The sequence below is a fragment of the Pseudopipra pipra genome, chromosome 2, assembly GCF_036250125.1.
Source record: "Pseudopipra pipra isolate bDixPip1 chromosome 2, bDixPip1.hap1, whole genome shotgun sequence".
NCBI lineage: Eukaryota > Metazoa > Chordata > Aves > Passeriformes > Pipridae > Pseudopipra > Pseudopipra pipra.
Window position 1 is genome coordinate 51,249,356 of NC_087550.1, and position 23,961 is coordinate 51,273,316.

Below are 23,961 nucleotides of genomic sequence, written 5' to 3' on the forward strand. Positions count from 1 at the left end.
GCACATGGAATCTGTAATGGAGGCTCTTGTTTCGTAATACAATGAAGTTTAAACTAAAATAAACAAACACGAGACAGAGATCCTATAGTAAAATCACAGACATTTATGGGGTTTGTGTAAAACACTGTGCAGAGCACAGGAAAAAAACCAAACCCTACGAGCAGAGAACTTTTACCAGTGGCAATCTCTATGCTTAATGCAAAAGCAGCATAGGGACTAGTTTGCATAACAAGGATGGTTGAATAGATTAGTCCATACCCACGGAATGGAGGAAAACCACAGAGCAGGATGTAAGTAATCACACCCGCTGCCCAGATGTCCACCTTCAAGCCATATCTAGAAGTGTGAGAGACATGGTTAGAGACATCGGACTCCTATGGACAACAGCGCAAGAAGAGGGGAAACATTCAGAATTATTAATAATTTCTTATAAATTCTCATCTGAATTTTACCTACCTATCAATCCTAATTCTGCTTTCAAATATTTTTTACATTTACATCTTAAAATAATAATTAGATCAGAATGTGTGAGTGCACAGAAGAAATTTGGCTGTAATGCCTATCATCATGAAGTCTGCAAAAGTGACACAGCCTGCTCAAGCCAGCAGGCAGTTACTCTGTGGAACAAATCAGAAGAGGACAGTGTGTGATAATGAAATAAAATTAAGTGAATGGTAGTTAGCAGTTTCTGAGAACAGTTTAAGAATTACTTCTTGTATCTGTAAATGGCTAGTTAGTAACTCAGTGTTAAGATGAGAAGTTTGAGGTCAACAACTGGCAGAGATTGACCAATACAACTCCACAGCTGGCCTTGTTCTGAGCTGGTTTGGATAAGACAGCCTCCAGAGGTCCCTACTAATTTAATTGTTCTGCAACATAGCCAAGCAAAGGCAGCATAAAAATCTTAATTGCAAGAACTCCTATCTGGCACAATGTCGAGAATATGCTCCACTGTGTACACATCAATGAATCATTATTAAAAGTGATTTACCCAGTTTCAGCGATGATTTCTGGAGCTACATATGTTGGGGTCCCACAAACAGTATATAAAGGTCCATCCACTATTGTTGCTAGGCCAAAGTCCCCTAACTTAAGGGACTTGCTTCCATCTTGGTGTTCATAAACCTAAGTCAGGAGGAAAATTCAAAAGTTTACCACAATACCATCAAGGTAACTACTATATCATTTACTAACTGCCTGAAATGTTCCTTCTTATTTACAGTAATTTTTCTCCTCCTTACATTCAACATATTCCTCTGTAAGCTTTGAAAATTCACAGACAATTTGGACAAATTCCCTTGAACACAGACAGGGTGTTCAGGAAAGACTTATCTCACCAGTTGGCCAACAAAGGACATACCACTTGCTTGACACTAAAACCCAGAAGCAAATGCATGGCATTCCAACAGTGGCTTTCTGAGGTTAATTCCCCACTGACAGCCAATTCACAGCATAGGGTTTTGAGTTTAAAAACTCTTGCACAGAGCTTAAAGGTTTGCAGAGGAACTTCAACTACTTAGATAATACAAAAGTGACTGCACTGTTCCAGATTCTTCTCTGTGTGTTGAAATCACAAGACACAAACCTGGCTGGACTATTTCACCTAGACATACTGTCCTCTCCTTGGATGACTGTTAAACACCAACCAGTGTCTTACTGGCATGTTACCATCATGATCAGTGGGACATAGGCAGTTAGGGCTGCTAATGGATATACATGACAATCCTGTCTTAAAACATGGTCTTTACAGCAGGAGCATGATCTTTCATGGGTTTTTATGGGTACAAAGGGAGATTAAGATATGGTCACAAGAAAAACCACTAAAAACATCAGTAAAAAATACACAATTTTAAAGGTCGGTTCAGAGCAAAAGAACAGCCCTAAATTTGTAATCACTGAAAACTTACAAAAAAAAAATATTTAAAATAAAAAATACAAAAATGTATCTAACTTAAACACGAGGCTGTGAGTCTTTCTAAAATTCAGCTGCTGGTTTGAGTTCTTCCTTCCCATTTTGATATGTTTTCTACAAAGGCACCTTAAAAAAATAGAAATGGTCTACAGAAGGCCTTCTTTTAGTATATATGCATCACTTCATTATTTTGCAACCCAAATCAAAGCTCCATGTAGCCTGGCTCCCAATAGTGATATCCTGACAACAATTTGCAGCAAAACTGTGCATAAATAGAAGACACCATACTTCTCGATCAAAACCAAAATCATTCTTAATACATATCTTGACCAGCTACTCCTAAATCACGTTTATCTACAACTATTTGAAGAAGAAAATACTAGATTTTTTTTCTTATAAATATCCAATAAATTCTACAAGGGACCCTTGAACAGTTCGTTTGGTACAAAACCAATTCTTGAAGTCTCTCACTACTGTTCACTATGCTCATAACTAGTTATATTATACAGCCCCCATCCCCCAGTTTCTCCTTAGTCATGTCTAGAGAGAAAACCTTCTCTGTCCTGAATCTCTGCTTACCAGGTGATACAGTCACAAGCAGACACTCAGAATACACGAAGTTCTTCTCCTTTCATTATGTTATTTTTAAGAATTCAACCGGACCTTTAAGAGGACCAGCAATTTAAAACGGATTCATATTTCTCTTCTACTAAGCCAGAAAAAAAGATATGCTTATAGAAAAGCACCAGGAAAAAAAAAAGGCAATTATGGTTTTATTAAAAACACAGATTGTTAAATACATCTGGTTCCTGAAACTAAAGAAAGTGCTCTTCTGAAATGGCAGTAATAAATCTAATTTCAACAACAGTTTTAATTAAAGTCTAGAGACTAGGGCTTTAAATATTCACTGGCAGAAAATGTAAAGTGTGCACTTAGACATCAGAGCTGGATTCAGCCTAATTAGCATTTCGTATTCTATTTCATGCAGTTACCTTTTATAAAACTTTTTCTGCATTGTGCTAACCTAGTGAACATTAGTAAGTTCCTTCCTTCAACAGACCATACCTTGTGTGACTCATCTACACTAGAAACTAATTACAGAAGAGGTTGGTTTGGCAACATTTACCAATGCAGAAGGTTTGATACTGTGTATTTTCTAGTATTTTACTTCATCTGTTTCTACGAATTACTTTCGTTGGAAAACTATTTCAGCTGACTTGTAAAACTGAAGAAAGTAACTTTTCCTCACCCCGTTGTAACTCCATATAAAAAGAAGCCCAGTGTGAAGCTGTGGTATGTTACTTGCCAGGCAAGGAATGGGAAAGGTCATGTAATGCTCATGGTATTCAGAATAAATGCTATACATGTTCCACTGCATTTAAATACTGAAGGGCAATTAAAGAAATGGGGATTAGTGCAAATTGCCCACTATGAAGTGCTTTCACTGTTTTAACTAAGCAATAAAACTGTGTAATTGTACAACACTAATTGAATGCAGCCACACATAATTGTGTGCCACCATATGTATCCTATTAGTATAAAGACTGTCAGTATTTTCTAAGCTGCTCTTGTGATCAGTGCAGATGGCAACAGTCAGAGAAGTTGTTCTCTAGGGTTTATTATATGGCTATAAAGACATCCCATGACTTGACAAAATAAACATACTAAATAGCAGCAATTATGAAAAATGTTCCAATTAAAACATGGAAGACACTCCCTAGAGAACAAAGAAACCCAAAAAACCTAAAACATCACAGGTATTCAGCATATCCTAAACTCTTGGACAATTGACTGTTAAGTAGCCTTTTCACACCTTGAGGATAATATATAAGGATAATAATTATCCTTGAGGATAATATTTAAGCATTTACTAAAATAATGGGTACTGCACATAAGACAGGTTCACACACACAGAGATTTACTAGCAGGATATATAGCCCACTGCACACATCAATTCTGAGCATGGAAGTTACTTTTGGAGAAAAGGAAAAACCAAGAAGAGAAAGGAGAAGGTGAAGGGGAAGGCTCTCCCTGGGGCTGATAATAGATGAAATAAAGAGGCTCTGGATGAACATCCTCTTCGGGGTGCCCTCTCCAGAACACCATGTTCCCCTTCACTCCCCATGTTTTTCCTCAAGTAACTTGCTCATTTTCCCTGTTGTTTTTTTCTGCTAGTGGGGCTGTTAGCCTTGGAACATGTATTGACCAGGGTAGATGCTGTTTCCAACCCCATCTAGTTGCTCTGCATTGGGCAGGCCTGTTATAGGTTCCTCTGAACTTAAAGTTACAACCTATGGTCAGGAAAAAGGCAGTGTAGAAAGGGCTGATTCTCACACTACTATCCAGGAGAACCTCCTTTAACAACACTACCAGCTGTCTGCACGTGCAAAACTGTGACAGTAACAGAGGGAAAGACACAGCACAAGAACAATGAGGGAAAAATACTGCCCTGATCACTTAGGTGAAGGGTTAAAGAGCTGCAAGGAAAAGGGCAGGCTACAAAAGGCAAGTAGAAAGTATTTAGAAAAAGAAAGACTAAGACCCATGTGACATTTTTCAAGTGTTTTATAAATGCCATTAAAATAACTAATTGCAATCTTGTGACACAAGGAACCACACATTCCATTTGACAGCTAAGACAGAAGTAGAAAGGTTCAGAGACACTAAGAACAGTGTCAGAGCTGGGGTCAGAGCTCAGGTAAGTTCAGGTGCTTACCAAAGTGCTCTTCTAAAGCAGCATTCTTTTCTTTCAAGGACCTGATAAACCTTAGAGAATTAATATAATTTGCGAATCAAATGTTGGCTTTTGAGAATTAGGATGCTGTAGGAGGTTAAATGCCACACCCTCACTGCTCAATATCAATATCAATATCAATATCAATATCAATATCAATATCAATATCAATGCAGAACACTGGAAAAGTCATTCAAAAACAATTCAGCTATAATGTGAACAGTGTTATCACACCTGGTAATTAGCAGAAAAGCTGGGCAGGCAAATCTAATCCCCTCCCTGCTGTCCCCATCTCAGCTCACCTTTCTCTCTTCCCTCAAAAGCTTAATTCTGACAACAATAGACTTTAGGCATTTATAGACAAGTCAAGACAGCAGCAGGGCAAGCCTTGCCCTAGGCCAAGACCCTCCTGCACACTACAGGCACAGCATTAAGGAATCCTGGCATGTCATTGCTACAACATCTGCATGTAGCCACCTATCAACACCAGCACCAGGGCAGTGAAAGGAGCAAAAGGGCCGAGAAAGGTGTATCAGTCATTATTGTCTAGTGAAACTTCTACTCAGTATATTTTCATCAGTTTACGGAAAACAAGGGCAGGTTACTTCCTCACCCAGAACAGCAAAACCACTGTCCACTAGAAGAACTTAAACTGTAAAAATCCCACTCCCTGGAAGATTAGTAAGATCTACTTGACTCGACATTCTCATAAAACCTCTTCAGTGTCAAATAGGACTAAATGTCATGGCAGAGAGCAAACAACTGAAAGAACTGATCTTCTATGATTCTATGAACATTGTTTTATGGTTGCAGAATATATGGAGAATTGGGACATCTCAATTTTGAGTTACAGCTGGAACATGTCAGCAAACTTGAGAAAACTCAAAACAGTGAAATAATCAGAAGAAGTTAATTTATCAGAAGAAATAAACCTATGTGAAGGATACAATTGCTGCATTCAAGAGTGCAAAATTCTTAGAAGAAAGACTAATTGTCATGGTATGTTTTCCATTGCCTTCAGTGGATAAGGTTCATGCAGATTCAGTCAGAAAAAGGAAAATTTAGGCTGTCTATTTGGGAAAGTGGCTTAATAAAAAGTGTTACAGGATTATTTGGGAGATGCAGTAGGGGAAGAAAGGACACTGAAGTCTCTTCCTGTCTCTGCTCTGATGTATGACACGATTAGGGCACAGCACTTACGTGCACCATACTTGTAAAACTAAATTGTTGCCAATTACTTAGGTAGCAGCAAAAGTACAGAATAGTCTGCTGAGGACAGAACACTTTTATATTTATGAAAAACTTGAAATTATCTTGAAGTTTACTAAAAGGTCACTTCTAGTGATTCCAGGAATAACTTTACTGCTGTGTCCCGCATAACAGTCTAGACATACCACCCTATGTTACTGTTAATTATAGCTGTTATTCTTAGAAGAGCTTTACAATGCAAAGGTTAAAATTAAAAAAAACAATTACTTAAAACATTGAAATAAACTGAGTGGATGTGTGGAAGGAGGAAGAAGTTCTCTCACACACTCCCAAGTTATCAACAATACTGAAAGCTGAATCTTCACTTACCAGTAGATTCTCCGGCTTGATATCCCTGTGGACAATGTTCAGGCTGTGAAGATATTTGATGGCACTGGCCAGATTGTAAAGCATTCCACTGGCATCCCGCTCTGTGTATTTGTTGGTGGAAGTAATAGCATCAAAAAGATCTCCTCCCTGGAGCAAAATTACCACGGGATATGAGCAATACTGCTTATGAAATAACGAAAATATTTAGGGAAATCAAGGAACATAATTTATAGAGGAGGAGAAGAAGAAAGAGGAGGAGGAGGAAGAGGAGGAGGAGAAGAGAGAAGTAGCACAGTTTTCCTTGCAGCTATAAACTAGGAGTATTGTGATTACATATTATGTCAGCTGAGCAGATCAGTAAGTCAGAACCTTTCGTTATGGCTGAGTTGGTCAGCCAAGAGGCTGGAGCCTCTATTGCAAACTGTTCCCACCTGCTGCTGCTTTTGTAACATGTCCAGCACTTGCCAATCTGTGTGTTCAGAGCCTCTGTTACAAATTTCTGGCAAGACTACATACTTGCTTGTCATGATGCCATGTACCAACTCTTTCCACTCTTTATTATAATCACAAACAGACTGATATCAAATTTTTGCCCAGTGCCTGACTGAACCCCAGAAAGATGAAGGAATTCTGAGTAAAACTGAAATTAGCTACCTGTCCTCAGTGCTATCGTCTGTTTTCATCTCATAAATCTTTGAAATCATGGATTTTAGAAACCAGCACTTTCTCTACACAAAACGTGAAGTTTTTGGTAGTGTAATGCCTCTTGTAGCTAATTCTGAAGAACTTTACAGCATGTATGTCAGACACTGGAAGACACAGAGGGGTAGCTTGTGCAATTTCCAGCTCATCATGCTGCCTAATTCAGCTAGAAGGTACTGCCAGTGAAAGAAAAAACAAGAAAATAATAGAGAGAAAAAAGGAAAGAATAAAAGAAAAGAAAAAAAGTTAAGTAGAAATCCTCAAAGTTGAAATCATCTTCACTGGGATCTGAGGCAACCATGACATTTGGACTGTATTTCCAGAGATGAGCCAGCAAGTGGGAAGGAGAGTATGTGAGACAAAACTGTAAGTTTAAAAATGAGATTAAGAAGGAAGCTTGACAGAGTGGAGGAAAACCCAATCATCTTTTGAGAGAGACTACTCAAAGGTATTGAGCCTCTAGCCAAAATCAAAGCAGAACCATAAAGAAAACACAGTCCAACAACAACAACAACAACAACAACAACAAAAAGAGTGAAAGGATAATTCTGCAAAAACAATGCAAAAAAATCTCTGGTGCAGTCAAAATGTCAAGAAAAAAACCCACAGGAGACTGTATTTTGAAGAACATGTAGGTTTTTCTGAAGGCAGCAGAGGAGTCCCAGCTTTTCCAACTCTCATGATTTTATCAACAGCCTCAAGATTATTTGAGGGTTGGGTTTTTTAAGGCTCAGCTCCAGAGTAAACACTTTTTCCACAAAGAGAAAGGATGAGGGGGAAAAAAGAAAAAAAATAAAAAAGAATTTTTCCAGTAATCATGGCTACAGAGAAAAGGGTAGGAAAAGAGAACCACCAAAGACTCAAATCTGATAAAACAGACTTTACTTGTTATAAAAAAACCCAAACAAACTATTAAAATTTTTGCATCGTTGAGGTGCAGCTGAAGTATGCCAGAGCAGGTTTATTCCCATTGTAGATGCAAAACCCCAGCTCTTTGGAAACTTCTTACAGCCAACCATTGTCAAATCTGGACCACATCAAACCTCTTACTCTGGCTGGTGACTGTTCAAGACACATCAAGATACAGTGTCAAGGAAAAGGAAGAACAAAAGGCCGAACTAAACCAGATAGAGGATTAGAGAGAGAGAGAGAGAGAGTGAGCAAATATTTGGCAAAAGTACAATACCATGTACTTCATGGCATTATCTGATCCCTAAGTATTAGACATCAGCATGTGGGAAAGTATGTGAGATAAATAATCTATCTTCCCTAAGCTCCTTCCTGTGAAACCCCTGTACCAGCTGCTTTTTAACATGAGGTAGTGGATTAGACAGATCTTTGGTCTTATCTAATATGTTCCAGATGCTCAGGAGAAGTGTCAGTAACTTCAGCAAAACATCTGCCTCAAAAGAAAGAATATAGTCCAAGCTGAGATATAAGAGGCAAGAAGGAAAGAAGCTGAACCTTAAAAAGAGAAGGAAAGATTTTGGCTTGAAGTTAGAAGAAAATAAGCAAATATTCATGCACAGAAGAAACATAAACTCGGAAAAAGATAGAGGCTGCAGAGCAATTTAACAGATGGTCAAGCCAATCTGAAGCAGAATAATTTTCTCCATTTAAGCAGTCTACTGTGCTCAGTAAAGTTTCTTACCAGGTAGCCTGATAAGAACAGAGAGCATATATTTAGTCTGTGGGATTCTCTGTGTGGTTAAAAGAGAGATGATATCCTGGAAAGAGTTAACAGAGCTGACGGCTATATCAGGCAGAATTGTTTTCAGACTTTCTTCTCCCCAAAGAGCACTTCAACCTGCAAGGTTCTGCTAAGCCGATTCACACAGCAGGTCACTATCATTTATTCAGGCACAAGGGGTGAGTTCAGGATGACATTTCAGTCTTAAATCCCCTGTTCAGGAGTGAAACGGAACCAGGAACATCTGAATGCAGTTTTTGTCATCTGTGCACATGAGGAAGTGTACTTGGAAATACAGTAACCAATTATTTATTTATTACCTTGCTATGTAAATGATATGATCTCTCTTTTTCTTCTGCAAAAGTGAAATCATATCCTGGAGTAGTAAAGGAAACTCTGCAATAAATCTTGCTTCTTAAATTGGCCAAACCCCTGTTAGGTTTGAATAACAATTTTGTTTCTCTGTGTAAAAAGGCAACGTGCCAGAAACCAGGTCTTTGCTTCCTTTTACAAGCACCACTTGCAATGTGTTTATATTTGTATTTATGAAGTGCTTTTTCTTACACTTTACAAAGCCATGAATGGCCTATCTGCCATGAGGTGAGGGCAGGATTTTCAGCAGCCACTTATGTCAAACATGTTACTGCCAATTAATGCAGGGTGGTATTAACTGAAACCGGGCTCTGCAGTATCAAGCCTTTTCTGCTTGCCTTTCTTTCCTGTCTGTGAGTTTGATTTAAAGTCAGGTCTTCAAAAGTCAGTCAATAACAGATGGTTAATCAATTCTAACAGTGCACACTATGAAATGGTAACAATCAGCAATTGGTGAATTAACAATTAATGTCCTTCCAGAAATACCTTCCCTGGTGCCCATAGAGTCTTTTTTTCCCCAATTAAATATTGAGGAATAAGTTCTTGCTTCAAAGAAACAAAGTTGACTTTCAAGAAGCAGGACATTTCTTCTAAATTTCTTCTATTATTCCACGTAAAAGTAAAGAATGTGAAAACAGTGCTCTCTAGGATACCAGAAGTACAGAGATGTCTATAAAGCCCTTCCATAGCACAGCTAAAAGCATAAATATCTTAGCATGTGCAGCAATCTTGAAGAGTAAAGAAGAAAGAGCACAAGAAAACAGATTTTTCCAGAAAGTGAATATAATGCATGGTTTTCTTTATATACATCTTTTAAACTAGTTATTTTCTAAGAGTTGTCAGTCCCCTCCTCTCTCATTTAGCTGAGTAGGACTTCAACTAAAAAGCCATTGGAGACTACAGTTTGCACATTTTTCAACCATGAATAGCACAGCAGGATGCACCCATAAAACCAGCTATGTGCTTACTATCTTGGCAGGTTAGACAAGGCACAGCTTTTACTTCTTAGCACACCTCCTGGGGCCAAGATGAAGGATTTGTCAATGCAGGCTGAAGCTGTGGCTACATTAGATTACAATGCTATGTAAGAGGATTGAGGTACCTTTGAACAAGCTCTCATGGACACTGGGAAAAAACTACAGTAGCATGGATCTCATAGTGAGCTCACTTATCATGGAATAGAGCAGTAATTATGATTAAAATAGTGTTAGATGGCTAATAGTATCTGACCTCAGGCTGCACTATTTCACATTGCATGCCTAAGAGTGAGAGAGGGCTGTGATTGTGAAGGGAGTGGGAAAATGATTCTGGGACTGGTTACACAGAGGGATTCACAGTGGGAAAGAGTGTCAGTAATTTTGTTTTTTTCTTAGGATGTAACCTCTCCATTAGAGAAAAAACAGGTATGCTCCTTGCCATCAGCATCTCCCAGTGTGCTTCCTCAGAGCTTGGAGGTGGTGGACAATAGGGTTAGTGGGACCATAAGATCCACAGCACCACTCAAGCAAAGTGGGGCATCTGTCAGGCTCAGACCTAAGAGGACAATGTTGCCATCTCCTCAGCTTTGGGGCATGGCCTGAGCCCCTCATAAATAACAAGACTGTCTCAGACTGCCACAAGGACAGGGAAAATCTATGGCCATCCACCCATGAGCCATACTTGTCAGTCTCCCAGCTCTGGACTGGGAACATGGCTTGTGTCACTGGTGCTGCCACAAAGCATAGGAGATAATGGAACAAAACAAAAAAAATTGTCATTCAACTTGCTCTCATATTCCAGACCAGAAATTGAGAAGTTCTTTAAGAAACACTTGTACCTGGGATTATCCTATGTAAAATCCCAATGAGGTGACTACATTAAGAGCATCCCCTTATGTCCATCTACAATCAGAGCAAAGGAGATTATAGTCTTGCTTGCCAAAAATCGCTTTGTGTCATGACCCCTGATGGTGCCTGTTTCTAGCCATGGATACAGAAGATGCCCACTGAAGAGGACCACACTCTGAGTGGAGTGATCTGGGTGACAGGGTTCAGAGTGCCCAATTTGCTCATGTGTTGAGCATGCACACACAACAGACCTGCACACAGATGCTGCTGCTGCACAACTTTATTGTCATATTTGTTCATAAACACTTAAAACTGTGGATTTCCCAGGTGTAGGTTGCCCCTGGAGAATGTGCTGATCAGGATACAGAAATGGAGGTGGCTGCTGAAAAGATGTCCTTCCCACAAAACAGTTGAGGAAGAAAGGAGAATCACAAATCCCACTAGTGAATGGGAAAAACAGGTGTATCCTGTTAAAGTACACATGGAGGACAAGACATCCTCAGTAGTTTTCTGTTCTAATTTGCACAGTTTATGCAAATGTATTTTTATCACCTTTTGTGCACAGGGACATACTTGTGTATTAGTACCAGAACTGAAAGCTAAACTCATACTTGTTGCCCTGCACTGTTGACATTATGGGGGCAAAAGATGACATGGTCTGAGCTTCATAATTGAGTTTGAATATATAATTCTACCAGAGAGTGAAATAAATGCATGAGATCTGGAAGTTACTATGAAGAAATAAATGGGGTCCAAAATATAAAATACTGCATTCCAAAATTTACTTTTCAGAATACAACCATGCTTTACATAGCAGGCTTTTCTCTTTCACTTCTGCCTTACTTGAGGTTAAATTTAGATTGCTATCAAGGAGGCAAGTCTGACACTGTGTTAATATAAATCAGAAGAGAAAAAAGACGTAATATTGCTTAGATTTAACATAAATTATAAAAAATAATTTAATTTTTTTATGGAAGAATTTTTTATTTTTAAGGCTGGTATTTATGGCTCTTTGGACTGGGTGTATTTTCAATTCACTTCAAGGCAGACTATTACTTTTTAAAGAGACTTCTTCTGACCAAGCAAATAAAACTGGTGATCCCCAAAGTACTGTCCACAGAGCACTTCCAAATGTGGCTTACAGCAAGTTAGACAAATATTTTAAATTTTCAAAAACTAAACAAAAAAATCTGACAGTGGGTTATACATCTTTCAGTAGTATGCTAGACTACTTCTGGAGACTCTTTCCACTCTGAATTATTCTATGATCCCATGTGTTTTAGTAAGCCTTGGTACCAATGGAATTTCTCAAGATGATTAAAACAATTCATAAGCAGCTTGTCTCCAAAACACTCACCTTTACAAGTTCCATGACAAGGTACAACTCAGTTGGCATGTCCATCTCCTCAATTAGAAGTACAATATTGGGATGCTTGACTCGTCTTAAAATAGATACCTCATTCTGGATCATGTGTTCCTGCCACACAAAAAAAAGTCTTTAATGACTACCAGTTGGTGGGAAAAAAATTGAGAGTGGAAAAAGCAGAGAGAATGGGCCCTGTGTGAATTCTTCAGGGTTTTTGGAAAACCTAACAGATGTTGCCTCCAGCAATACAGAAGGAACATGTCTAGAAACAATATCAGTGTGGTAACTGAAAGAAGAGAGAGTGAAACATAGAAAAAGAAATGGACGAAATTAGATGTTTCTGATGCAGAGAAAAATTAAATACGGGAGCTTTTAAAATTTTCTCTGATCCAGAATCTTTTGATATAACAATATGATAGCATCTTCTCAGAGAACTTCTTGTTACAGATTTCAAAAGCTAACAGTCACTTGTTATAAGACTGACATTACTTTGATTAACCTACTCTTCAGACACAGTGACTGGTGTTGTTATAATTATTCATATTATTTTTCTGTTTTCTATAACGTGGAATTATGAAAATTAGAGGACATAATTATAGGGTAAAGAACAAAGAATCACACACAACCAACCAGTTGAAGAATCAACACATGCATCTGGAAAATCATACAACAGCCTTTTATACTGATATTTCAAGAGTCTCCAGAGGGCAGGCAAAAGCTTCAACCAAAAAGATTTTAGTAGTTGTCAGGAAGGAGACAAATACCAACAGCTTCCCAAACTGATCTCTCACAAAACATTTCTTGGAAAAAAAATCTTTTGGTCTCAAATTTTTTTTGTACTCACTTTTCCTCTACATTTACTCTTTTTGATTATTTTCAGAGCATATTCTCTACCAGTTGATCTGAGGAAAGACAAAAGAAAAAAATTTTATGTTCAATCACACTGAATATTTTTCTCAGTCAAGTTTATACTTGTCATTTGAGTACAATAAGTCTAGTGAAGAATTCTATTCAAGTATTCATTTTTTTCAAGAAATGAAGCTTAGATTCGATTGGTATTGTGAACTTGAGCCAAAGCAGTTGAATATGTGTGCCTGAGGAAAAAAAATCAAACTTTTTTTTTAAATAAAGAGATTGGAATGTTTTCAAAACAAAAATCACTTGATTTTTTTTAAATTTTGTAATAGTATTCTGATTTTTATGTAAAAACACCATATATTGTCCACAGATCCAAATATTTTCAAAACAAAAAAGATTCTTTTTCTATTATACAAAAAATATAACCCATCAAAAATACTTACTTACTTTTTACTTAAAATGAAAAGAAGTCATTTGTTTGCACATCTGCACTCACAACTGCTATGATAAAAAGGTCAGTCCTTGGATTAATGTTTTATGTATTCAGTTAAATATGCTGGGTTTTAGGACAGAATGTGAAAGATTGGGGAGACAGTAAAAAATTACAGAGAAATTAGTTCAGGATGAGAACACATTTCCTTTTAAGCATTGTGTTCTTTTGAAACCTTATATTTATCACTACCACATATATGTAGATATCTATTATATAGAATGCTAACATAAAAAAAAAATTAGCTTCTAGACAAGCTAACAGTATCAACTTCCATTTCTTAATCAAGTTACAAAACCGAAAGATGACTATAACAATGAAAACAAGAAGCTCTGTTCACAAGCCCTACTTTCACTGTAAGATTAAATGGAGAATGGGTAATATAAGAAAAAGTCTTATTGAAACATTTTTATTTTTTAATAAGAACCTAAACAGCTTAAAAAAGTCTATTACATTGCCCTTAGGATTATGTTTGATTAAAAATAACGAAAGATAACCTTTCAAGAATACAGGGTCATTTTTTCATTCTTCATTTCACAAAACATAGTTAAACCAATACATTAAATTGATACATAGTATGTTAAACAGAGAAATTAATGTGTCTACAAGTGTGCTCAGTCTGTCAAATAGGACATGCAAAGTGAGTGACTGAAAGCACTGTATCTGGAAATCAACTGGGCATTTTCATTGCCATATTAAAACATGAAGAACTCCTCTGACAATGATGTATCACTAGTTGTTAATTTAAGAAAAAATGGGTAGTTCAGTAAAAAGCAAAGAAAACCCCAAAATATTAATTCTGCTTTAGTTCCCAGGTCAGCAGAGAGCAAAGACGGTCTTTATTAGGACATCTATTAAAAGGCTATACAAAGAAATCATGCAGTATAAATAAGTTTATGACTTGGGAAAAAAAAGTACAACATGTCTGTTCAAGATTTATGCAAAGAAAAATTAAAAACTTCTCATATCTGTACTTCCCCACAAAGGGGTTTAATGCTACAGCCCCCTGAAATGGGTCACACTCCATGCAGGGTGCCCTTTTCCAGTGCTGCTGTTCAGTGGCTACAGTCAAAGCTCAGTGAGGGAACAGGAAGAGTTCTGGACATTATTTTTGGGGACTAGAAGGAGGGGATAGAACAAGAAATACTAGAAATTAAGATATTTGGGGTTCAAACTCTGAAAAAATATAGCCTCTTTCAGTAGGAGTCTCTTTCAAGCTGCTTGGTTGCCCTAGGAATGCTTCCTTTCTGTCATGAGTAAGGAAATTGATGTTTTTTGTTGGCCATAGGAGACTCCATGTACTCCAAAATATTGGGAAACCTGAGCTTGTGAGGAAATGTCAGAATTTGGAAGTATCTGAAAGTTAAAAATGAACACATATAAAAACACCGCAGGACAAATTGTGCATACGATGGAGCATATATGTAACAAGCAGATGACAACCCTGACTGCTCTGTGTTTTGGTAAAAAGAAAATTAAAGCTAAGATAATGCAAATCCTTTTCCCTAAAAAGCTGCAGAACTGCAGGCTGTCAGCATCACTGCAACTTACACATTGCCAAAAAATATGCACAGCTATGCCAGAAACTCAACCATGAAACATGCATCTCACGTCTCACCTATTGCTCACTCCAAACAATAAAAAGGTACCACAAAAAGTAGGCAACACATTATGGCTGGACAGAAGTCTGGACCCACTGAACTACCGCAGGGCACAGAGTTAAACCTCTAGTGCATACGAGGGCTCGATACCTGGCTCTTTTAAACTTTTGCAAAGTTCACAGTGATTTCCGTTGCACTGTAGAAAAAAATCTTTGTTATTTTTGTGCATGCATTAAATGTATTTTTGTATGTCTGCCTGTGTGCTGACAGATGCTCAGAATGAGATTTAGAAGTCCTCGCATGAAAATTTTGAATATGGTTTTGGTTTCTATTTGAACTGTTCATTGGCAGAGGAAAATGCCTGTGAATGTATTGAAGTGCTGGAGTTGTTAACCAGTGCGCACAGAATGATCTCAGAGCTATGGAGAAGAAGTATCCACATGACCAGTGAAGTTGTGTAACAAGACCCATTCCTACTTGCTTAACACCTCATGGTGCTATTCCTTTGAAGTCTTTGCACACAGGAATTGTACTTCAGAAGAAAGTGGAAAGGTCCTCTATCCCAAGTATCACCCCATCAATTCTTGCTCTGCAAATGATGGACATATCAGACTTTGAAGTGAGGTGGTTTTTGCTCAGAAAGACTGCAAAGAATGTTTTTGAAGGGGTTTCACACGTACTGGCTTTAATTTACTCTCTGAGTCTTTAATTCTCCTTCCACACTTGTGATGGCAAGGGTATACTGATTTAGAAGTGGAAACCAACAGAAATAATTCCACTTCAATTTTCAAGCTCTGCCAAAGTAGTAGCTCTCTGATATAAATGGAATCTACGGAATGGTATAACTCAGAGACCACAAGACAATGTATCTGGGAATACCTGGGTAATCACGCTATTTGAGCACATACTCATTAGATGTGCTATGCTACCAGATACTTCTGGGACCCGTGGGATATACAAGAGGACAGGAAACAGTTTTCATTCAAGCTCTCAAGGATATTGTAATCATTATTATTTTTAGGTGTGTCAAGACCTATATTTAATTTTGTTCATGTATTTTGTCTCAGCTTGGGAAAAAATTGTAAAATGCACACTAGCAGATTCGTACTGTCTCTCAGCACGAATGGCATTTTCAGCTGAAAGACAGTGTCAAAACCACAACCTTTCTTTATTTTCATTTGTAATTTTCGTTTGTCTCAGATACTATTCACTTTACTTTCAGCTGCCTTTTTCTCTTTTCTTAGTTATGTGTTTTCACCTATCTTTTTCATCAGTCATGGCCCTCCATAGGGCTTTACAGTGCTTTCTTGTTTTCATATTTTTTGCTTTGCTTCCTTTAGTTTTTCATATTCTCCAGTTTTGTGTTGAGACCCTGGGGTTTGATCTGAACAACTACTGCCCTCTGGATGGCCAGCTCCACCGTGAACTCACTCTGGCAGAGCTCTAAAGGCCTCACCAGAGCTTTGGCCAAATCCCACAAGCACACTGTCAGCTGATACAAAATTCACTCTTCTCCTTTTCCCCAGCAGCTGTCTTAATGGTCTCTGATTTGCTAGACACTTTCAGATGCAGAGCAGGACCTGTCTTTTTCCAAGGAGACTAGTTTAAAACCAGTCAAGCTAATTTATCATCATCTGCCATGAGATCTAATCTGACTCTCTAGGGCTAATATAATATTCTTATAGGACAAAGAACAAAAGTTCTTTCTTTGAGCCCAAAGGTGAGGTTACAGTATTCTGTAAGAGTGTTCTCTCTAGGATATGATAAAAGGGGGTAGAAAACTTAAATGAAATTAAATGAAATTTCATTATCAAACCTTGACATGTCTATTGTTCTCTCTTTTGGACATCTCTACCTCTGGCAGCTTTTTGCTTTTCTGCACTGTTACTATCTAACATAAGCAATCTTACAAACATTTCACATACAGGTGAAATACCTTCTGGTTTTTATATCCCATATTCTCCCATTTTTAACAATACCACTAAAAGGCACCCACAGTTCTGCTTAGTTCTTGTTCCCTGTTTTTTACACTCTTAAGATTGGGTACAGCCAACTTAAACCTGAACAGATTTAGAAACAGACACCTGAACTAGTCAACCTGGACATTTTCAGCAACACTGATATTTAAGGGGACTTGTGACTTCTCTAGTCTGGAGCAGATGTCTAAAATCAGTGACTGTTCTCACCTCTTAACAGTAAAGGTCATTGAAGAAGTTAGATTCTGGTGTCTGCAGTGAGGCTCATAAAGTTGGAAGGAGCATATATAATGGCACAAAGCAGGCAAGCAGGAATTAGATGTCCATTTAATTAACAATAAACATGAAAGAGATTAATCCTCAGTGTCAGATGGCAGAATAGATGGATCCAAGGTCAGTTCTTTGTGCTGACCATCATCACTACATCACACAACAAAACTTCCTGACATCTTTACAGGATGCCCCTACATGTGAAATGTTCCACTGGTCTAATGTAAAAGGAGACTTGCAAGAACATACTGCAAGAAAAGTGCACCAAAAAAGATTTAACAAAAAGAACTGCTAAAATCATGTGGAGTGCAGCAAAAACCCCCAAAAGATATAAACCCCACAAAGAATTAAATTCATAGATTGCCCCTTGAACTCACTCTTTTTTTCATATGAGAGGACACAAAGTTTTTCCATCTGGCATTGAGACATTACCTTATTACATGTTTATATTCTACAAATAAAGACATGATCTAGAAAAAGCATGACATTAATGATTATTTTTTTGCAGTAATAAGCATATTATCCTCCTCACCTTTCTATACACTCCTTCACAACAGCAAAATTTCCATCTCCTATAGTCCTTCCAACTTTATATCGCTCTGCTATCGATGCTGGAACCTGGAAACCTTCCTCCAACACTTCTGAAAGAATCATTAGTACATTTTTATTGTTAGTGAAGGAAACACAGATGTTGCACATAACATGTATTTCAAGTCCATGGTTCAGGAGCCTGGAAACCATTCAGTCAGTGTCTCACTTACTGTACAGTGAAACCATGCTGCTGACATTGTATATACTCAACAGGTTTCACGCAGATACAATAATGAAAAATAAGACTTCTGGGGGCTCAAACATACCACCATTCGAGTGTTACATAGTTTACCATTCCCATTGCAATATGCCCCCAAGACAAAACCAAAGTTGTATTTTTTTAATTATGAAAAGGCCTTTGTGATCCGCACAAGCGCAGACCAACCTCCAAAAAGGGCTGGAACTCCTTGACACAGCATGATTAAATATATGTACCAAAGAAGTCCAACACTCAAGCACTTATTTTATTACATCCTGTAAACTGAGACATCCATAAAACTCCTCATGTGCTAAGTGCTAGTTCTCCCCATCCCCCAATATTAAATATTTAGTTTTTAAACAAATGTTCTCAATAATACTACCTTGCATGCAACCTGGGTACCAGATGTTTAGGTAAAATTGCATTACACGGTGTCTAAGCATACAAAAAGTTTGTAGTTTAACGTGTTTTAGTGCTCATTCCTGTACCATTATTTTTAAAGGTATTTGAAACAGTGTTACAAATACCTAACATGCTTCTAAAAGCTGACTGTAAACTGCAGCTGATACAAACTACCATATAAATACTGTAATGTAAAAAAAAAGTTTCTCAGAAATGTGATCTGTGTTTACACTCTTTAAGACAGTGCTTTTAACTATATCTTTCTCTGTCCTTTGTTGCAGCTTAGTATTAAAAGTGAATGTTATGACACAAGGAGGCCGGGTTTTGCCTGAATTCACAGACAGCATGAAGAGCAATTCTAAAACAGGAATACACATACACACATATATGTATATGTGCATAGTGTTCAAGCAGACACTATCCCTTAGCCAACTTGCTCAAAGCCTTAGTATGGGGTAAGACTATCCATTTCTGAGTAAAGACCTAGGACCGTGTGTTCTTTAGTACCATGATAGATGAGACAAAAATACTGAAATAAGCCAGCCAGCACTGTGTTGCTTGCAGAAATAACATCTTGAGCATTCTGCAACAAAAATACCTCTGAAGAGTGATGTCCAGATCAAATCTGATCCAGAGCGAACCTAAGTGGTTTGCTACGGCTGAGGAGCCTCCTCATGGAAAGTCATCCAGCCTGCAACGCTCCCACCTTCTCCGACAGGAAGAATGACTCATTTCCTACACAGCTGCTGTTATCACTACACTGACTGCTTTGAAATGTCAGCCTCCAAATGTTACCTTCTGCAGGTCCATCATTTTCATCCATAGAGCTGCAAACTTTGGTGGATGCTAATGAGGTAGAGGAGCCACTGTGTTGGGAGCTCTGGAAATGGAGACACAAATGAAAACAGATGATTTTTAAGAAACATGAGTACCCCCAGCATGTTTCTGCTGGACACATGTCCCAGAGAGGCTTCAGTGTTCACAATGTAAAGTATCAATTTACTTCAGTGGAAGGATATGGGAATGCTTGGGAAGAATCCAATTTTTCCTCCAAAATTACTTTTGGTACCCCCACGTACATGGAGATATCCCTGATACATCATGTGCAGCAGTGTACAAGAACACTTTGATGTATGCTCCACTAGTTTCTCCCTATTCCAGATACATTTTGGCAGGGAAAACTGAGGAGCTGTATGCCCTCTGCAGGCAGGAGATTGTGTTCTCAGAGGCCCTGTTAACCCAGCAAGCACTAGAGGCAAAAACGTCCATAATTGGCTTGGTTATGGGCAGAATTCCTCACTTATACAAACCTCCCGCTGGAGAAATCCTCTCCAGTTGTGTTCTAGAAGGGAGAAATCATTATTGTAATGTATGGATAAAATAAAATGTCAGGGTGAACAATGATTGGTCTTTTGTAAAAAAGCATTTGACTGGGTGTAATTCACTTCAGGCATGACTGTACTTCTGTTTTAAGTACTTGAAATGCAACTGTCTGAGTTTGTACATTTAATGGGGGAGGACAGTATTTCTATAGTATCTAGAAGGAGACTTGTAGGCACCCACCTTGGCTACCAGAAGTATTGGAGGCAGAATCTCACCAGGGAAGCTTTCCAAAACACCTATCAATGTCTATCAGTTAACTACAGACTCTAAGCATGTACTTTAGGAAAACTGTTTTACCATGCATCTAGATGGATGATACTACACAGACATATGGGATGGACTGGATTTCACCCAGAACTTTTATTCTGTGGTGCGTAAGAATTATACTAACACACCTTTGGGATTCTCCCATCTTCAGAAGAAATCAGAAGCAGCTACAAATGTAACGATGGCTCTTCAAACTTACAGCCAAACTGAGCGTTTCCTCAGGTCCTCGTGTTGCAACATAAGGTAAAAATATTCACAGGATTTTCAAAACTAAAATGTTCTTGAGTTCACATAATTCACATGCTGAAAGGTTACAAAGTGCTGCAGTATTTCATTATTTCCTTCAATCTATATATTACATAAATTGCAGGCTGTACTGCATGTAACTAACACTATCACTTCCTTATCAGTGTTTGTAAGGTTTTTAGATGCCCATAGAGTGCCAATCCACTTTTGCAGATTAAATACAGCTACTTTGGAATGGTTTTTCTCGTTTGCCGCTGCAGAACACAGCGGATGGCTGGAGCAAGAGCAACCAAAGATGCAGCAGCTGGGATCTTTGCCGAGTATGGAGCCAGGGAGAGGACAGTCAGCAGACTTAAAAGCTGGCCAGTATGCTGAGTTCATTTGAACAGAATAACTTCTCATTTCTCCCATATTAGATTAAGCTCAGATAATCAGACAAAGCCTGAACTTGGCCCATTTTTCACTAAATAATCTTGAGAGCTTGCACATCCCATCTACCAAGAGATTCTTTGCCCTTTTTTCCTTTTAATCAATGTCAGCTCACTATTTTCATCCAGTCAAGCATTTCTTCTGAGCTTTGACCAGAATTAAAAAATGCCTTAATCAGTTTTTGAACTGCCTCTTGACAACAGAAGTGAGCACTGACTGATTTTATGCAGTTTGCTAAGATATTCCTGACCTTGTTTAATGGTTAGGATGTGTTTGTGTATGTGCTCTTCCTGTGCTAAACTTTACAGGACACCTCAGTAAAAACTTACCTCTGGTTCATTTTTGAACAAATGAGCAGATGTGGATGAAGGTAATGGAAAAATGCTAGGAGTTCTCATGTCTGGAGAAGTCACTCTGAAACACTATTTTTATTCACATGTAATGGGAGAATTGTTTCCTTTACAGTCCTGCTTGTAAAATAAGCAGAAAAATATGTTTTCTCTACTCATTCGACTGTGTTTGTTTGTTTTCCTAGACCAGGCATCCAATTTCATACTTATTTTATCACTCCACAGTATTTTCTTCAAGGAATTACCATTTAATTATTTTTAATATTTATTACTTCTACAATAAGGAATTAATCACTACAACATTTAAGGGGTATAAACACAAAAAGATTAGTGCTAGATTTTCAAAAGATTACTAAACAGCTACTTTTAAATTTTTTTGCATTTTAAATGGTGAGATTGCACTTCTCAGTATATGTTCGGTCAAAGCCACTGACTGCACACTACTGCAGCTTTCTTTAGCAGCCTGATAGTCTCTTTACAGACTTTTGCACCCTTTGCTTTCATCTGTGAGTATGGGAGATGGGAAAATCGAGACCTAACTTGGTGGCCCCATCTTTTCAGAATGTATGCCTAGAGAGACTCAAATTTCTATTTGAGGACCTAATTTTTCAAGGACCTTAAAACAAGGTTTAGCTGAGAACAGAAACTGCTCAGTCCTTCCAAAACCAGACACCTTCAAGGGCCCATTTTAACAAAGTGCTTTAGCAAGGGCTTCAATTTAAATACAAATAATCTTGATGGTCTACACGATTGAAATTAAATTTAATCCTAAATATGTTTTAGGTATAACTCCTTAAATATGTATTTTACCTAGGTTTCATCTAACAAACTGAAAAAAGCGGCCTGTAAAAAACTGAAAGGAAATTAAAAAAAAAAATTGGTCTCATATCGATGTTTAAGTGGCCCTATTTCTTTTCTTACTGACCCTATATAAGGATGGGAAGGCTAAGATGCTATTAGTTAACTGAAGAACTGAAGCAACGTATCAGTAGCATATACCATATCACTGGTCTGCAAAAAAAGCATACTGCTCCTTTAATGTCATCTGCCTGTGAAGCACTGGCATGGAAGCAGAGGCAGAACTTGCCAGTGACAAGGAAGCAGCAGCTAAGAAGACATGTTAAAAATACTCACCAAGATTTTTTAAACTTTAAATAGTAAGTGAAAAATATATAAAAACATACTTTTTATTACCTTTGTTGAACCTCTCCTATTAAAACAACAGACTAAAAAGAAATCGGGAACTGGAAATACATTCACCAAGTCTGCTGGCGGCCCCTTTCACAATTAAAGAGACGTTACTAGATAAACACGACACAAATATTTCTGTCTTTATTCAGTCCTCTGGAACAACATGCAAGCCATTTATTTATTTATCTTTACTTCAGCTAGAAGGGCATTCCATTTATTTAGACTTTAATTAGCTCGTTGTTCTCACAAGCTGAAAGCCCTCCGGGTCCAGCAATCCTTGTGGGTCTCAGTGTTCCTTCCAGTTGGCTTGCCAATCGCGAGGCAGTCTGTCGTGCGCGCTGTTGCTCTCACAGATGTGGACCCCATTAGGGATCTTGCAGATGGGGAGGGGGGAAAAACAAACCCTAAGCAAGAGCATAATCTCTTCAACACACAGACTTTAATGCAATTAGCTGCTTTAATTTTAAGAGATGCTGAGATGCTTGGAATGTCATCACTTTTACACAGATTTAAAAGGGTCCAGTTGCACAGGTTGCCAGCACATGGCCATTTTTATGGCACACCTTCATAAAAGCGATGGCATAAAAAAATCAGGTCTTTGGTGTAAGGATTTCAGATCCTATTCAGGTTTATATAACAGATGGTCAGCACACCACACGTCTCATTGATGTGAATCGAGACATTAGTGCTATAGTGTTTCATCCATGTCTCACTGGGAGATTTATTTAGCAACTGTTTGGTAAATAGTTTGTAACTCAGTGGAAATTGTGCTAAATCCATGAAAAAAAAAGGCAGTAAAATAAAAACTACTGTAATTTCTCTCTCCAAATACTCACCTTTGTCCTAAATTAATCTTAAAATACCACTCCAACTAAACAGCAGGAATTACTCTTGTGGACTACTAGTGTCAGCAGTTATGAAAAGAGACTTAAATAAGTATGACTAGAAAGTTTGTTAATGCAAATCAGATTCCTGATTCTCAAACACTGCATTCTATTTTCTAAACCTCTCAAAACCTTTATTAGTGCATATGGAGCCTACAAAGTCTCTCAACAATAGATTCCTTTGTATTTTTCTAATGTGAAGGAAGCATCTGGATGAAATATGAGTAACAGAAAAGCACACAGGTGTAAAGCTAAGTTTGGATCTCATGCAGAGTTTGCTCTTTTAGAAATGGGCTTAATGAACTGAGGATTAAAATCATAAACAAAGTCTAAATTCAGGAAACAGGATAAGGAAATTATTAATGTCTTTAAATTACACCACCTAAGATTGTCCCTATTCCAAAGAATTCTACAGAATTGAAAAAAAAAATACAAAAAGATATGTATGTCAGTAATATGTGTAAGATTAACTTCAACTCAGCAAGGAAAAATAGCATTAAAACCAAAACCAAGCAGTTAAGCAACCATGCTCGCGACTTTTGGAGCCCATACTAGTGTTCAGTCTGGTTATAAAAACCCTTTGCAAGGTAGCTGTCATGAATTTCTGACACAGTCAGTTCTTTTCACTAAAGATGATCACGGTT

At 37.8% G+C, this 23,961-nt stretch overlaps 1 protein-coding gene across 3 annotated transcripts in view; it reads right to left on the minus strand.

The window, feature by feature from the left end:
- DCLK1 (doublecortin like kinase 1) overlaps positions 1 to 23,961 on the minus strand; it is a 239,683-nt gene that overhangs the window by 28,403 nt on the left and 187,319 nt on the right. For all 3 annotated transcript variants that reach the window (XM_064645543.1, XM_064645545.1, XM_064645546.1), the window contains 7 exons: positions 19,363 to 19,447; positions 17,908 to 18,016; positions 13,025 to 13,082; positions 12,172 to 12,291; positions 6,225 to 6,371; positions 992 to 1,125; positions 259 to 336 (listed from right to left, as the gene is read on the minus strand). In XM_064645543.1, coding sequence (XP_064501613.1) covers positions 259 to 336; positions 992 to 1,125; positions 6,225 to 6,371; positions 12,172 to 12,291; positions 13,025 to 13,082; positions 17,908 to 18,016; positions 19,363 to 19,447 — 731 coding nt within the window. The remainder of the gene's footprint in view (positions 1 to 258; positions 337 to 991; positions 1,126 to 6,224; positions 6,372 to 12,171; positions 12,292 to 13,024; positions 13,083 to 17,907; positions 18,017 to 19,362; positions 19,448 to 23,961) is intronic.